This window comes from Coturnix japonica, chromosome 3, assembly GCF_054131305.1.
Source record: "Coturnix japonica strain WE chromosome 3, WE-NBRP24, whole genome shotgun sequence".
Taxonomy (NCBI): domain Eukaryota; kingdom Metazoa; phylum Chordata; class Aves; order Galliformes; family Phasianidae; genus Coturnix; species Coturnix japonica.
Genome location: NC_140665.1, coordinates 35,508,495 through 35,526,310, shown reverse-complemented (window position 1 = coordinate 35,526,310; position 17,816 = coordinate 35,508,495). Strand labels below are relative to the sequence as shown.

The following is a 17,816-nucleotide window of genomic DNA, read 5'->3' as shown; positions in this document are numbered from 1 at the left end:
GTGTGGCGCCAGAATTGGTTGGGAACAGGAAAGGCATATTTTGTATCTGTACTAAACCTGTCGACTTAGTGCATAGAAGACTTGACCCTTGTCAGGTGTCTTGAAGTTAACTGGCTGACTTATGGATTAATCAGTTTAAGACTGAAGCCAACCAGTGACAGGAATGAGCTTTGTTGTGTGAATGTGTGTGTGGCTGTGGTGCAGATTTACAAATTTTTATAATGCTTTCAGTCGGACCGTGAAAGTCTGATGTAAAGCTTATCTCTGATCTCTGGCTATGGCCATACTCGTGGGATCGTGTGTATGTGTTTGGGGGCAGGGTGATGAATTCTTTAATGCTTGACACCTGGCTCTACCAGGTTTCTAGCACATAGTGTTAGGAATGGCACTCTTAAAGGCGTTAATATCGTTAAAATTCTTAAGCTGTATGACCAAGTAGGTCATAAAAGCTATTGCTGAATATTGTGCTTAGTCTTTCTTTCACAGCTGGATTATCATCTTGACAACTAATTCTTTTTTCCTTTGTCTTTTTTATAGCTGTTGTGAACTTAGACAACTCTGTGGTTGACCTGGAGACCCTTCAAGCCCTCTATGAGAATGTGAGTAACTAGAGGAAGTCCATGCAGTGTAGGAATACTGTTGGTCATATGAAGGCATTCTGGATTTTCGTCAATAGTCAATAGAAAGTGTCCAATTTTGAATTGGCTGTCTTTCTCCAAAGCAATTAGGGTAATGATAAGCAGTTCATTTGCATTAATTGTCTTTGTGCATTTTTTATCGAGCATGCATTTTGTTGTAGCTAATGTAACTTCTATGTGATAAATCAACTGTATTCCTTTTTGTTTGTTTTTGGGTAGGCAGTCAGTAGGCATTAGACCTTGCACTTTGGGACCTTTGGTTTATCCTGATAACCTCACTGATACAGCACTGATATGTTCAGTAAGAATTGTTTTTAATAAGTGCAGTCATTTCAATTGTAGAACTGTAGTCTTAATTATTTTGAAGGAAACCCAAAAATAATTAGAATTTTAAAACTTTGAAAATAAAAGCCTTACTCTGGGTTAACGTAAAAAATAAAATAGTAGTATAACTGGTAAGGGTTCATAAATGTCTGGTGCTTATCATCAGTGTGTTTGATTAGTAGGTATGTAAAATCAGGGATTCAGAATGTAGTGAGGCATGATCTAAAACTTTCCAAAGCCAGTCACGTGCAGAACTGAAATAAGTAGATTTTAGAAGTGTATTTTTGCCTTCAGCAGAGGCAAGTGAATATAATTCTCTTCTTGGAGAAAACTGCCTGAATACATAGAGGTTTGGCTAGGAAATTCCAGAAAAAAGAAAAGAGGTTTTCTATTTGCTCTCTAAAACACACTGTTGTGAAAAACAGAAGTGAGTTGAAAGCCAATGTATTTTACTAGACTTTTTGTTTCCCTCGCATTGTAATTTTAATCATTCATTCATTCATTTAGCACCTTTCTTTTTTTTTTTTCTATTTTCTGGACTACCTTTATATGATATAATTTGGAATGATTAATTGATTTGGGGGTTGGCCTTTTCTCTTGTGTCATTAATGATAGGGCTAGAGGGAATGGTTTCAAGCTGTGGCAGGGGAGATTCAGGCTGGACATTAGGAAATATTACTTCCCAGAAAGGGTGATCAGGCACTGGAATGAACTGCCCAGGGAGGTGGTGTAGTCACTGACCCTGGGGGTGTTCAAGGAATGACTGAATGTTGTGTTGAGGGACATGGTTTAGTGGTGGCTATTGGTGATAGGTGACTGGTTGGACTTGAATGATCTTTTAGGTCTTTTCCGACCTTGGTGATTCTGTGATTTTTTTTTATTTTTTATTTTTAATTTTATTTATTTATTTATTTTTTAAAACTTCTCGTTTGGGGCATGGAAAGAGAAGAGAGTAAGCTCCTATTCTCTTTGCAGAGAGGATATTGGGTAGCACAGTTTGTGGTTATTTAACTACAAGAACTTGAAAGCACTACTTCCCTCATTTCATCTCTGAAAAGCTAACTCCCCCAACACTGCTCAGGAAGATAATGACCAAGTGGAAATCTATCCTAACAACCCCCACATCTTTATATTTTAAACATTTGTCACCCTCTGCCACTGCCGTTTATGAATGAATGCTGCTCTCGGTTTATAGAAACTTCACTCTTGTGTTGCATTAGACTTCAAAAAATTATCCTTTTATGTTGCTGATTATAAATTGTGCTAAGGGTATTTTTCAAATGCCTTATTAATCTCATCTGTAATGCATTTCTTAATTCTGGTATTATGGATCAAGTGCAAATTTGCTGTCTCCTGAAACACACAATGATGCTATTCTATTCTTTTTTCATTATTACCTTCACTAATTACAGAGAATGTCTAGGAAATGCTGTCAAGATTAAGGAGAACATATGTCAATCTGAGGGCAGACTCAAAAAATTCAAGCCAAAATGTGTTCACTAACTTTGGGCACGAGATGTATCAGTCCAACTTAATCACTGAATTTATTAGATTAAAGAAAACAGGCCAAAGAAACAAAACAACAAAAACCAGTTATTTTCAGAGATTTTCCCCTGAGCTGAATTTTATTCTTCTGTTTAGTAGAGCTATGGTTCAAAAGAAGACTCTTGAGGTTATTGTTTTGTTGTCATTGTAGTTTATTTTTGTTTGTTTTCAGTTTTAGATCATACTTACCAGACCTTACATTTCTTTTCCTTTATAGCTTCCTTAATTATAATAATATTGTTCAATGTAACAGTGAGCAATAGTTGGTATGATAGGGTGTGGCATGCTTGACTGCTCCCTTATTTCTCAGCCTCATTCCATGTTGTGGGTGGGAATAACTTTGCCTAAACCCATTACTCTGTGTTCATTAACTATATTTTTAATTCTTAAGGTTTTTAACTCAATAAATCCCAATTTATTGAGTTGGGATTTCTTGCTGCATATTTAAATATTGCTATACTAGTTCTCAGCATACTTGATATCTCTCTGGAACATATGGGAATGCTTGTTTTACAGTCTTCCCTCTGAATGTAAACGGGTGTTTTTCTGATTGCATATGTCTGGCATGGTGCTTTCCCTTCTTAAATGATTTCTTAAATGTGAATGAAATTTGGGCAGTCTCCAAACCTAAACACACCCTAATTTCAAAAGCCACAGTCTCAGGGACTCAATTCCTGTTTACTGAAGATTTGAAGTCTTCTTTAACCACAAAGTTACTGTAAACATATTAGTTACTTTTTTAAAATGAAGATACCCACAACCCACCAATGACCCAAGATGGGTATTTATTTAATAATATTAACTGGTTGCTAGTGAGAAAGACTTTGTTACAGCAATACTATATGGTGAAGTCTCAGTTGCATATGGTTGTGTAGTTTTGTCTGCGCACTATGTTTAATACACAGTTGATTGTCAACATGTGTTTAGACAACATAAATGTAGACAGAACAATATGCAGAGCAGTTTCTTTAATGTGATTTTTCATAGATACTATCCCCAAAATACCCCAGTGTTCTCATTTTCTCTGCATTATCGCTTAAAAAATAAATAAATAAATAAAACCGTTTTAACTGGAGGTATCTGCTTGATGAACAAAGAACTCTGGTTTGGTGTAAATAGTTTCTTCACAGTTTAGCTTTGAGTTGTATAACATTTTGCTGTTTTAGCACTGAAAAAGTATTTGTTTCTTTTTAACTTAATAACACTGATGATATATTTTTCACATTATACTAAAAAATGTTGACTTTTTTTTTCTTAGTTGGCTATGAGGAATTATGTTCCAGAAATTCCTTAAGAGCTGTGCTTTTAGGTAGCAAGTCAATTTAGAGAGGAAGAAGGCAAGTAAAACTCTGAACAGAGCTATCAATTCACTATCTATGGTAGACTATATTGATTGTGATGAGAAATACAATCATTTGCAGAAAAATGGATGTTTACCTTGAAAGCAGGTGGCCTCCTACCAGCTAAAAATGCTACATCATGAAATCAGGTCTGACTAAGGCCTGTTCCTGCTTATATCTTCGGTTTTGAGAAAATGAATGTATAAAAATGTTAAGTTGCATCAAATGATTGTTTTGGCACTTGTTCCGTTCAGATTTCTTTATATCAAAAATTCAAATGCATATACTTTTCTTAATTTGACTCCTGTTATGTTGTCAGCTCTGTCTCCTCATTTAAAAAAAGTAGAGGCAATGCTTTCATAAACTTCCAAATGCCTTTTGTAAGAGAAAAAGGTAACCAGAAGTTTGCAGTACTTGCCTGTGCTCTGCCCTAAGATTCAGATCTTCTTCCTAGGTTGTCATTGTTCAGCATCCTCAATGTTTTTTCAGCAAACACTGTGGATCATGAGATTTATGCTATTTGATTTCATATATGGTAAAAACAAAATTGAGCAAATTGAGAAAAAATGAAATGTTACACTATTTTGTTCTGTGCATATAGTTATATAACCACTAAAATTGAAGGAAATAAAAATGTTAGCATTCAAAAAGTTGTTCAGCAATCAGATTAACAGCTTTTAAGATGTACTAAATGGCTTCTCTTTTGACAGAAGTGATGGAGAATAGTATGTGAGCTGGTGTGGGAGTCTCCATCCTTGGTGTTAGCCAAAACTGAATTGGATGCAGTATTGAGAGACTGCTTTAGTTGCCTCTGCTAGAATGTTGGACTAGATTATCTCCAGAGGTTACTTCACACCTTACCTATGTTATGATTCTGCAAAACAGATACTGCTTCTATTATAATATCATAGTGTTAAGAAGAAAAGTTTACTGCTGAGGGGAAAAAGTTGTTAGCAATATTACTACTCCTATACTTTTAAAGCACTTCATAGAGTAGAATAACCTGCCTTAAAGAAGATGAACCTTGAAGAATATCAACAGGAATCCTGGGTACATACTAGGATATGTAGTGTTGCAGTCATTTCTAGATTTGAGTTGATTAGAGAAACTTTGTTTTGTGCTGACTTTTCTTTTTTCATCTTTTGATTTCACAAGAGCATTTTCCCTTTCCTCATGAGATGTTTAACAGTCTCAGAAGAACTGTCCAAATCTCACTTGCTAGTTTCAAATTGCTGATGGAGCTATGGCAGTATGATCTTAGGTAGTTTGCTAAATGTTACATTAGTTGTGCAAAATCTTGAAAGAGAATGTAGATGCATTCATAGAGCTTTGGCATTAAGTAGTTAGAATGTTGTTTTCCATAGCTGCTGTTGAGTTCTGGGGTGAAGTTCAATAATGTATGTAGCTTATCTTCCTAAAGAGATGAATGTATACATATTTGTTGCTTTTTCTTTCACTCTTGCACAGATACTTAATTTGAATCTGTTTTGGAAAACAAACACAAATGTTAAAAATAGAGTTAGAAGAAGTTTCCATTCCACTTTTTATTCCATTCCATGCTGTTTGATTTTACAGTATGGAACAGGAAAAGAAGTGAAGCTCTTTTGATTAGAACACTGAAGAACAAGATAGTGCCGCATACCACAGAGTCCTCCAATGATCTAGACAGTTTACATATAGTTGCTTACAGTTATTAATATAGACTAATTAAGATAAAGAATGAATATAATTCTATTCCATATATATGTAAACACATGCACACATAGTAGTTCTCATGTATGATAGTTCAACTAATCATTATTGTTCTATGGCTTATACCAAGTACAAAATAAGGTTTTAGTTGCAATAAACAATACAAACATATTTTCATTTTAGTTTGTAGAATCGTAGAATATCCTGGGTTGAAAAGGACCATAATGATCATCTAGTCACATCCAGCCTGGTTTTGATTTTGTTTATTGTCTGGTTTTGTTGTTGTTGTTTTTTAGTAGTAATTATTTAAATGAATTCAAGGACCAGACTGCATTCAAACACAACTCTAGATCTTTGGAAAGAAAAATGCAACTCGGGAATGAAGTTTTTGATCCAATTACTTTATAAATAGCCAAAGAATAGGAAGTGGAGGTGAAGACCATTTTCTTGATGTCTGGTTTGAATGATTGTTTTATCTTTTGCATATTATCAGCAGTCAATAACATAATAAGGAAGTTCTCATTTCTATTTTATGCAATTCCACTTAAAGTCACTCCATGGATTTAGTAATTTCACTGTAAGAAGGTGCTGGAAAGACAAGAAAAATGTATAAACAAGATTACTGATAAGGGCATATCCATTTGATTTTTTAGACTAGGTTTTTAAGCAACACTTGGGTTGCACTTTTTAATTACTTTATTTCTTTATTTCAGAGAGCACAATCAGATGAATTAGAAAAAATAGAAAAGCACAGCAAGGCGTCTAAGGAAAAAGAAAATGCTAAGTCTTTGGATAAACCAGAACAGTAAGAACATACTTAGAAAATAATATAGTTTTATTCACTTCAGAAAATGTTGCATGCTACTGTAAACTAGCTGTAGATTATATTAATGAAAGCAAAACAGATTAAAACAGTCTCTGAAACCTCTAATCATTTCTCTATGAATTTTCACAGGTTCCTCTATGAACTCTCTCTAATTCCCAACTTTTCAGAACGAGTATTTTGCATCTTGTTTCAGTCAACGTTTTCAGAAAGCATTAGTTCAATCCATCGCAAACTTGAATTATTACAGAAACTGTGTGAGGTAGGTTGTGTTCCATAAAGACCTGGAGCTACATTTTTTATATTTAATCTTGTTAATTTATACTCGTATTTCAAAAGATTTTTCTTTATTTACTCTGAGTACTCATTACATCTGAAGGATAGCAGTCCTGCAGAATAGGACATTTTATGATTGTACTTCAACATCAAAGCAAATTTTCAGATTAACTTTTGGGACTGAACTATACCATATTGTTGCTATAAACGTGTATCAGTCTTGGGAAGAGAATGCACCTTTTCTGTTTGTTAAAGCAAAATCTTTCCTCTTTATAATAACTGTGTAATTCATTTCCAGAGCAGAATAATGTAGCTTTAACATGCAGATTTTGTCAGTATATTCATAGCTATTTTTAATATTTTGTTTTTATTCTTAAGGTTCTGTTTATTTTTTAAATAGGTGTTTTAATGGGTGTTTTAAGGATTTATTGCAAAACCCTCTTCTAAATTAAATATAATTCACACCAGCACCATGTAAGGAAATATGTTTTCTTTTTCCTAAAGGATCACCTCCTATAATATGCTGTTTTCTATTTACATAAATCATGTTCATTAATGATATTAACGTTACATAGTATTTACATATAACATATATAGACATGTATATACATATTACATATAAATTAATAACGGTTTTGCAGGTAAGGTTTTCCATTTACAAGGTATTAATAATATTCCACATCTTTTGTGTACATCTATTTCTGTTCTCTTTTGTAGACACTGAAAAATGGGCCAGGAGTTATGCAGGTCTTAGGTTTGGTTCTTGCCTTTGGGAATTACATGAATGGTGGAAATAGAACACGAGGACAGGCTGATGGGTTTGGACTAGATATCCTGCCAAAACTGAAAGATGTCAAGAGCAGTGTAAGTTGATTTGAGATTTCCTGTTGGCCTTAAAATATTAAAATACTTCCACAAATCACTCTTTCAATTTAAAATGAACAGTGTGTAATTTAGAAAGGCATATCAAAGGAAATTCTTAATAATTCTTAAGACTTCAGTTTGGCCCCAAATTAGTCCAGTGAATCTTTCAGGAGAATAGAGTATCTCCCTTGCGAGTAAAGACTATGAGACCTGGGACTGTTCAGCTTGGAGATTCTTATAAATGTCTATAGTGGGTGCGGCCAGGCTCCTAACCAGTGCCCAGAAAAAAAAGGCAACAAGAGCACAAACTAGAACACGAGAAGTTCTATATGAACATGATGAAAAATTTCTCTACTATGAGGTTAAAGATCACTAGAATAGGCTGCCCAGAGAAGTTGTGTTGACTCCTCTGGAGATACTCAATATCTTTTACAATGTACTCTAGAGAACCTTTTCCAGCAGAGAGTTTTGACTAGAGGTCCTTTCCAAACACCTATAATTTTATTATTCTGTGATTATCGGGTTCTGCTCTTTTGATAGTGGTAGAAAAAGAAGAGCTTGTTTCCCTAGATAGACATGTTTTAGCTGTTGCATTAGATAACATGAGTAAGCTAGCTTTATGCATGTCAGCTACTTTCTTTTAAAGAAAGTCCATTCTGGTGTGTCTGTTCCTGCAGTAAGCCAAGGCAGTGATGATGTGAATGATGCCATAGTACAGCATGTCTAGGGCTGTAGTAAAACCTTATGATTTCACTATTAACTCTAGATAGATCACCACTTTCAGATCTTAGTTGAATATTTAGGCACATTAGATTTGATTGGGTGACAAATATTGTGAGCACTAACCTTCCAATTTTAAAATACTTTTTAAATTCACTTGTTGCTTGTTCAGTTGGAAAAGTTCTTATATTTTTCCACCTGAAACATAATTTTATTTAAAGTCCTCTCCAAGTCAAACATTTCTTGTTGAAGTTTCATTATAAATGGGAAATAAGAAAGTAGTTTCTTCAACAAAGCCAAAAGTGTTTTAGAATAATAACTAATTTTTTATTAAATGTTTAGTTACAGATGATCAAAAAGTTCTGAATGTTACTCAGGAAAGTTGTATACACCAGCGTGGAATCAGTTTCTCTTTTCCCTTATTCAGAAATTTTAAATGCAAAGATTCAGTTTACAATCAGCTATGTTTCTGAAATCAATAATGGCTTATGCAAGTGTTACAATATATGTTTCTGTTACTATTTTTAATGATTGTTTCATAGTTTTCAGGGTGTTTTTTGTTGTTCTTGTTTGTTTGTGTTTGTGAAAACTCTTCCCTGCCCCTTTCCCCGCCCCCCACCCTTACTCTTCCCCCAAATAAATAAATAGAAGACTCACAAAAACAAAATATTTCCTATGTGTGACTCTAAGAGAGACTTGAATGAACTTCCCCCACCCTCCCCCGCCCCCCGGGGAGTCTTAATAATACAACAACCATTTTCTCTTCTACACAGGACAACAGCAGAAGTCTTCTGTCTTATATTGTCTCATACTATTTGCGTAATTTTGATGAGGTGAGTGAGGATAAAGTTTGCTTTTTTTAAACCAAAGATCAAAAATCAGCTTACTAAATTTGCATTTCAGCTGGCTAAGATAAGAAAATGCACACATGTCATTTGTGTATATTTAATAAAATAAAAATAATGAACACTACTTAACTTCATATTTGTGTTGTTGTCAGGATGCTGGAAAAGAGCAATGCATCTTTCCTCTTCCAGAGCCACAAGATCTCTTTCAGGCTTCACAGCTGAAGTTTGAAGACTTTCAAAAGGATCTCCGCAAAATGAAGAAAGATTTGCGAGGTACTGGTTAGATTAAGTGCTAATTATGTATTTCCAATGTGTATCTGATATTACTTTTTTCTATTGCTTTAAAAAATTATATGACAATATAACTTCAAAGTGGTTGCTAAAATACATAGCATCAAACCAATTAGGTAAAATCTTATAGTCTCAGAGCTAGAACAAAAAAAAAAAACAAAAAAAACCCGTTTGCTGGAGTTCTTTAAAGAACATGTATAGCACTTTTTCTTACTAGCTCTGGGGACTAAGCACTAAGTTTAACTTAAGAGTTTGTGAAAATGTTAGCCAGCAACATCCACAATCGTCAATATTTTTTGCTAAAGGTCTCCATCAGACTAGGTAGGTATATTCCATTGTACTAAACTGTGAAGAGAACGATTCAAATCAAACAGTGAAAAGATATTTATTGACTGTTTTGAATGGTTTTGAATGCCAGGAGTCTAGATAGCATGGAATGGCATAGTAAACCATTAGTCCCTTAATAACCTAGAATGAAAGGTTCTGTATTAAAACAAAAACTTGACACTGTCACAAAATAAAATCTGATCTTCTCTTCTTGCCCTTATCAAACTTCCTATTCAGATGTTTTGTTTTTTTTTTAAATGTTTTAAATATTTAGAAGTAAAATTTAAAGTTACTTCAAGATCACTTATTGTGCTTCTGAAGAGCAAACTGAAGCAGCATCCAGCTGCTGCCCTGAAGTGGTGGCATACTAGAACAGGTTGCCCAGGGGGGTTGTGGATGCCCCATCCCTGGAGGCATTCAAGGCCAGGCTAGATGTGGCTTTGGGCCGCCTGGTCTAGTGGTTGGCAACCCTGCATAATGGTGGGGGGCAGTTGAAACTAGATAGTCATTGTGGTCCTTTTCAATCCAGGCCATTCTATGATTCTGTGATTATGACTCTATGAAGAATCCTACAGTTCATCTGTAAGAAAAAATATTTCTATAGCTCTTGGAACTTTCAGATTATCTGAGGGGCAAATTCTGATCTTACAAACAGGGGAGAAAGATGCATAGCTTTGATTTAGGAGAAGTACTTGAATTCAGGCACGTGTTTAAGAACTTCTAGGGATGCGGACATTACCCTTCACAAGTTCACCAAAAGTATAATTATATGGACAAAGGCTTAAATATTTTTAGATCAAGGTTGAAATTTGCACACAGACATAAATCTCTTGTGGAATAAATCTACACTGTGTAGTGATCAAAGACAGCTTTCTGTGAAAATGGAAATTACATGCTTCACTCTACCACAAGACTTCAGGCAAATTCTTTCTGTGCTTCCAGACCCAGCCCTTAGGCTTGAATCTCCATTGTCATTTTGTTCTCTAGTTAATGAAACTGAAGAATAGATGCAGACATCATGACTCCCTGCTCCCTTTGGGAAAAGTGTTTTCAGGAAATAGCTTTGGCCCTCTTTTACATCCTCTTCTGGATATAAAATAAAAATCTTATGGCTTCCTTATCAGCTCTGAGTGATGCCAAATGCTTTTTGATGTCTCTTTTTCAAAGAAGTGTGTCACCTTGAATTCAAAATGAACTGCTTTAAAGAAAGCACTGATTGGAAGAGGATTCACTAAAATTTCTGCATATTCCAATTGTTTAGCTGTAATACGTTCAGAGAGACAGCTTAGCCAAATTGAGTGTTGGTCTTTTTAAAATAATACAAATGTTATCTGAATTCTTAAATGTCTTCAAAGTAGGTTCCCTTTTTCATTTATTTCAAGTACACTGCCAGATATACTAATGTATATGTGGAACATTATCACTTGAGGATCTAGTAGGTGTCTCATTAAATGACTGAGCAGGAACGGAGCTTAAGACACTGAGCAAGTTATAACAGAATTCTAAATATGATCCTCACTTTTTGAAGCCATTGAAAATAAAAGTAGTATTGAGTATTCCCAAGAAAGACTGGTTATTACCAAACCTAGAGAGGGATACAAGATGCCTATGATTGCATTCCAGTTCTAGATGTGGGCTGTAGCTATGACCTGATTTTCGTCTGTGTTCAGGTGAAATATTTTATAAGAGGATTTCACCTTTTCTTGTTTTGTTTGTTTACATCCTTGTTTGTTTAATGTAATCACTGAAAATATGTATATAGACATTACTGGCGCTATCATGGCTTTAAGGGTAGGTTAGTTTCAAATACCTTGCAGACTGTGCACAGAGATGACACTTTGTAAAAATGTTCATGAAGGGATCCTTTTGGGAATTACAAATAAATACAACAAAAATAGAACACCACCACAAGTTAGAGGAAGGTTATTATGGAGAACTGTTTTGTAACATTAATTAAATAGTTCAACCTATAAATGCTATATTTTTCCATATAAATATGTCAATAACAAACACGGTGTGTATAGATATAAGTCATCTTTATAATTCTGCAAAAATATGTCATCCTCTTTCACGGTTCAGAGCTAGAGCTTATGGCTGTATTAATGGAGCTATGCTGGTTTTCTTAAGAAAAGTAACTTGGATGTTTTCTTTTGTTTTTTGTTTTTTTTTTTTTATATTGTGAAAACTCTTGTACATATTAAAGTTTTGTGAATACTGCACGCCTAAGACACAGTGCATACCTGTTTCAGGATTAATAATGCAGAAATTTACATGTCAGCTAAGTTGTAAGTCATCTAAAATAGTGCAGCAGAAGTTATTCTAGCCATGCAACATCCTTCTTGCAGATTATTCAGACTTTGTTGCTGTTTTTAGGTAAAATACACCCCAGGGTTAAAGTTAATATGGTATGTTACTGTTAAGAAATAAAAGACCAAAGAACAGGTAAAGCTTTTTGTTCACAAACCAAGTGAGTTTGACTCCATCTGTTGCTCCCTGATTTCACAGCTTTCCAGGATTCTTAATTCAGTCCTCTGAGCTTCAGTGACATATAGTTTGTTTGAGCAACTTGATCTGCTTTTGATCTCTCCTGGCTTTCAGCAGTGTTTCCTGATGCAGTCACTCCAAGCAATGACTGTTCTTATGTCATTCCAGGGACAAAACTCTAGCACTTGTCACATAACTTAAATCAACTCACCAAGGTTAGGTATCCAGGATAACAAGAATGTTGTGTGACTCTTGATGATTAGGACCTGTGTTGTGTATTCAGTACTAGCATACAGATGCACAGTTGTGATTTATCAGAATACTGGATTTATGGCCCATGAAGTTCTTCAGAACATAGCTAGGACACTAAAATGGCAGTGATAGTTACTCGTGAAGCACTTACGGCAAATTAAGACACTTTGAAAGCTGTTCTTTGGCTGCTTGTTAGCATTTTAGCTTTACAATAGTTATTCTTGCAAATCATAATCCAGTTAATCTATTGTTATTTATTGCAAAATTTTCACTGAAACTCAGCTAAAATACAATTGGAAACAATGTCAGGAAGAAAATAAATTTGACTAGTGGAATGTTGAAAAGAAAAATAATGCTGTGTATTAGACTGCTATAAAATGGAGCCAGTCAGTGCTGATTTATATGCCACAGTATTGTAATGCTTAATATCTTTGACTGAAAGCTAATTACAAGTAATAATATTATTTTCATGATTTAAGTATTATTTTTGTAGTAATGCTTCTTACCATGAGTGCTAACAAGTCATTGAGAAGTCTCCATCTCTAAGAAGGTAGGCAGTATGGCTCCAGTGTCTCTTTGGTTTGAAATAAACATGACTGAAAGTGTTCATAAATTGTTAAGCAGCAGCTTGGCTGTGTAGCAATGGAAGTTACACATCTAATACCTGCTGTGGCAATCAGAGAACTGAAAGTTTGATTTTGTGCAGTAGAAAGACTTGTAACTGAATCTGGGGCATTGTCAAGATGGGACTGAGAGATATGAGGTAGTAGATATGCTTTAGTTCTTTACCATTTTTATTTGCATAATGATCTGTTAAACATTAGATGTTGGCAGTTGTGCTGACCTTATAAAATGAGATTGTGTCCACTGTTAAATCTTCCATTAATGCTTGCAGGCTAAATCCTTTTGTTATCTGTTTAATTTACCTTTACAGAAGCAACTATTGCCTTAGCCAAATTAAATCTACTTCTGCCTATTCATTAGCAGTGTGCATCCAAAAATTCTAGCTGTTTGTTCAGCTGTTACTGAACGGGTTAATTGTGGCAGCTACACAGCATGGAGACTCCTAAACCTAAACCAGATGTAAACTAAAGCCAGGCTTTCAGTCAATCTGTGAGTCATATTTTACTGTCCTTAAAGCTCCAAACAAGGAGCTATCTGTGGAATCCCTTGTAGACTTGGTAGTTCTTCTAAGTCTTTACAATTTAAAAAAAAAAATAAAAGGGGGGGGGGGGGGGGGGGGGGAAAGGAAGAAAAAAAAGAAAAGAAAAAAGAGTTGTTTCTGTACTTATGGCTGAATTTGTCAGTTTATGTTGATGAGGCTAGTATTCTCCTTTGATAAAGTCTAAACTTTCTTTTAAAGTCACAGGTTGCAGCTCTAAGAAAGATGAAGTCACTGAGGATGTTGTGAAAATAGTGGTTATGCTGTTATACGCTTTTCAGATAAGTTGGACTCAGGCGAATGTCCTGTGGGACTTTGAGTTCTGAAAACCTCTGAAAATCAGGGACATAATTTCAAAACATCATTAAAATATTAAAAACAAATAGTCTTCTAAGTCTTAGCACAGCTTGTTCTACCAAGTACCGTAAACTATAGTGTCTTAAAAATGCATCTGAATTCTGTAGGACTTCTGTTAGGTAAATATGTGGTCTTAGGTGTGGTTAGCCCAAATACCCTGACAAACATCAGTTCATTTTTTGAATATTGCTTATATGTTAATAACTGTTTGGAAGGCTGAGAAAGAGATGTCTCTGCCTTTACCAACCTTTAGAATGTATGAATAAGAATGTACAAAGTCAGAATGTATAAATATGGTAAGTGCATGTAGACTGGGTAGCCAAGGTAACTGAAACCTTTGCTGTATAAAGCAATATTAGGTTCTTGTCCTTCTTATCCTTCTTTGTTCCTGTTTGGGCAATACCGGTTTTTGAGGTAAGTTCCTACCCAGTGCTTGGCATTTATGCCTGTCTACTGATTCTCATTTAGGATGCCTTAAAGGCCATTCCATTTGTGCATTATATTAAAATTTAAAATCTTCTTTAATTAAATGAACTACCTGTCCTTCTGTTTCTCACATTTCTGCTTGAGTAAAAAATGACGGAAGCTGTGAGAATACAGATAGTAACAGAGCAAGTTTTGATGTAACTTGATTGAAGTCAAAAAACAGATGAACATTTGTTTCTGACAAAACTTTTGTAAACTTATTGCAGCAAATCTACCTTGCCAAATTAGTCCTTTGATATCTGAGGTGTTTAGGGGATCTGCTTCATTGGAGTGATGTTATGCTTGTATATAACACTGGCCGGGGGTGGAAATAGAGACAGAATACTCTGGCATTTTCACATTTTTTTTCATGCATGTTTCACGTTCACATTTCTTAGAAGTTATTAAATACACTTCTGACATATTTATTCAGTATCGTATTCCTACACTTGGGCAGAAATACTGGTAACTGTCCAGTGTTTTACGTTCCTTTCATGTGATGAGCACTTTAAAATTCCTTTGGTTACAGTGAGGAATAACAATACTTCATCCAAATAAAGGAATTTTATACTCTGGTGACAAATTGCAAGACATGATAAATGAGTGCTCTAACAAACAGGTTGTGCAGGGAGGCTGTGATTCCAAACTTGGTGCTCTGGAAAATAAGGAATCTTGGAGCTAACAGGACTGTTAATTATTTAACTCAGCTGGGTTCTTCATTAATTTTGAACACAGGCTGTCTCAAAACTGGCAGATTATGGGTTGGGTATTCTAACAGGGATAGCATTTCCCTCTATTTTATTATTTTTTTTTTTAATCAGATATTATATATAGTATCTTCCTACAAAGCAAGAAAGAGGATTTTTTTTTTTAATCAGATATTATATATAGTATCTTCCTACAAAGCAAGAAAGAGGATTTTTTTATTTTATTTTTTATTTTTTATTTTTTTTAAAATTACTTGCACATAATTTGTAGTCCAGGAATAGGGTCAGAAACAAACCTGAATAGCTGCTCTTCAAATATCACTGTTTTTTTTATTTTTAATTTTTTAAAAATTTTTATTTTTCCTTTTGTGTAGAAATAAATAAAAAGCAAACTAGAGAAACAAAGACATAATTAGCTCTACTTCCTTTCCTCCACCCCACTTATATGAACAAATCAACTATGGAAGGGCTTTCAGTATGCAAATGGTTGAAGATTATACATTTCTTCCAACAATATTACATGTTTTCCTTTGCCATAGCCCATAGAGAGTTGAATACAAAGGATGATATATCCTTGTATTTTCTTCTGGTCTTTGAAAGAGGACTGCTTCAGAGTATTGGTATGGCATAGGCTTCAGATTTTTTTTTTTTTTTTTTTTAGCATATATTTTTATGTTTTTCTTCCAAATCAGCTGAGATATTTGGAGGTATAGTCATTAAATCCGGAGAGTAAAACATTTTAATTGTTCTGTGAAGAACAATTTCAGTGTTTTTGAAAAGGTATGAAATGGAAGTGATATTAAATTTGTGACTGTTTCTGGTGTGTCTTTCAACTATCACATATTATTGAACAGGAGAAAAGAATAGGAAAAATACAACCATCAAATTTATTTATTTAGTTACTTATTTTCAGAATAGTACATAATTCTTCCAGCTTTATTCTAGCCATTATTGTATGAAAAAGGTCGTTTTGAATTCCTTCCCGTATTTCAGATGTGCTGGCTAACATTTAAGAACCTTAGAAATGGTTAGAGAGCATTTGGATCATGCTTGTATTTTTGCTATTTGTGGAAGTATTTTTAGAACGAATTAAGCAGTTGTTTGTTTTTTTAAAAGTTGTTTTTTTTAAAAAAATTATCAACACACTTCCCCTCCCCCCCCCCCCCCCCCCTAAAATCTTTAAAAATAGCATAGGCATCATAAAAGAGAAGGAAAAATGAATCACTGTATTCAGGTTCTAAACTGATCAGTAGTATTTATTTATCAAAGGTACAGTTTCTGTTCAGTTCCTTTCTAAAATCATAGACTTCTCCATTCTTAGAAATGCTTCACAGATGGCAGTCACTGAATTTTTGTATTTAGTTTAGCATATAACTGTGTCACTTGCTTGCATGTTTGAGTGTGTGTGTATACTAAAATGCTTCATAAGTAGCCCTACTCACTTATAGGAATATTTTCATTTTAAATTTTGTTTTGCTTTCTAAAAATATACTTGTACTTCCATTGCTTTCTAAGCTAAATAAAAATGAGATTGAAATTTTTAGTATCACCCTAATTTTGCTTGTTTAGACTTGCTGATTATTTTATTTGAATGAGTCTCTCTTTATGTATTTGTATTTTAAAATCAGTATCACTAGTTGCCTTTGATTTAATCACAGCTATGAGAAAATACAATTAAACATTTTCTGAGATCTAATGCTGCATTCTTTAAAAAAAAAAAAAAAAAAAAGTTCCAGAAATAGGAGACTAGACTAGAGTCTAGTAAAGGTGAATTAATTTGCTCAGCTAATGGAATACAAAAGAGTAATGTGACTAACTCATTATCTGTTTACATTTTTCGTACGTTAGCTTGAATGACTAAGTGGAGACCTACATTGGGCTCATTTGCCATAGGGAATGAACCTCTGGATCATTATCTTAAATTGCGATACCACCACCATGATCTTTTCAATATATCATTCATCTGTTTCTGAAACCAAGAAATGTTAGTACAGGTTAAAAATTCATGATTGCTTAGAACGACCTGATAAGTATTTTTTTTCTTTTTTAAAATTCTGGTATTTTTGTAAATATTTCACGTTTCTAGATAAAATAATTAATCTAAGATAATTAGATCTAATCTTATCTATTATTTCTAAGCTAAACCAGACTGTAATTCTGTTCTGTATATATTTAGATGAATGCCATTCTATGTATTTTTAATATTTAAAGGAGATAATTATGATAATTATTATGATAATTCTGCTGCTTCATTATTTTTTTTTAATGTAATCATTCTTCTGTATGCAAAAACACAGTACCAATCCCGTTTCTTTGAAAGAACTATCAGAGTAAATACTTTGATTGGATTTTTTGAGGCAGAGCCATTCTCCTGAATTAGTATCTTTTGTTGCTCCAGATGGAATTACTTTGGATTGTCTGTGAGAACATGGCAATGCCACCTCACTGGTGACAAATTTGTGGGGGATACTTTGGGGTTCAGCTATGCTGATGAAGTAATAACCAAACTGTCCTCCAGCAAGATCTCTTACAGAATTCAAGCTATGATAGCTATACTGTCATGTTCTTGAACTTCAGTAATTTTCTAGGTTATTTTCAAACAAAGCAAGATAGTTAACCACATCAGTGGTTTCAGCAAATATCAAGCCCTTATCTGAGTTTTATGTACTATGATTCTGTAATTAAAATTTCTCCTAGTGGT

The 17,816-nt window shown here is 34.1% G+C and overlaps 1 protein-coding gene across 6 annotated transcripts in view; it reads left to right on the top strand.

Moving 5' to 3' along the window:
- FMN2 (formin 2) overlaps positions 1-17,816 on the top strand; it is a 131,620-nt gene that overhangs the window by 72,028 nt on the left and 41,776 nt on the right. For 5 of the 6 annotated variants that reach the window (XR_014943911.1, XM_085541271.1, XM_085541270.1 and 2 more), the window contains 6 exons: positions 538-599; positions 6,253-6,344; positions 6,495-6,624; positions 7,356-7,502; positions 8,996-9,055; positions 9,223-9,343. Coding sequence is in view for 4 of the 6 variants with exons in the window: in XM_085541271.1 (XP_085397397.1) it covers positions 538-599; positions 6,253-6,344; positions 6,495-6,624; positions 7,356-7,502; positions 8,996-9,055; positions 9,223-9,343 (612 nt within the window). In the remaining 2 variants the exon portion in view is untranslated. Of the gene's footprint in view, positions 1-537; positions 600-6,252; positions 6,345-6,494; positions 6,625-7,355; positions 7,503-8,995; positions 9,056-9,222; positions 9,344-17,816 lie in introns of those variants that run through there. The other variant, XR_014943910.1, reaches the window with a different exon arrangement.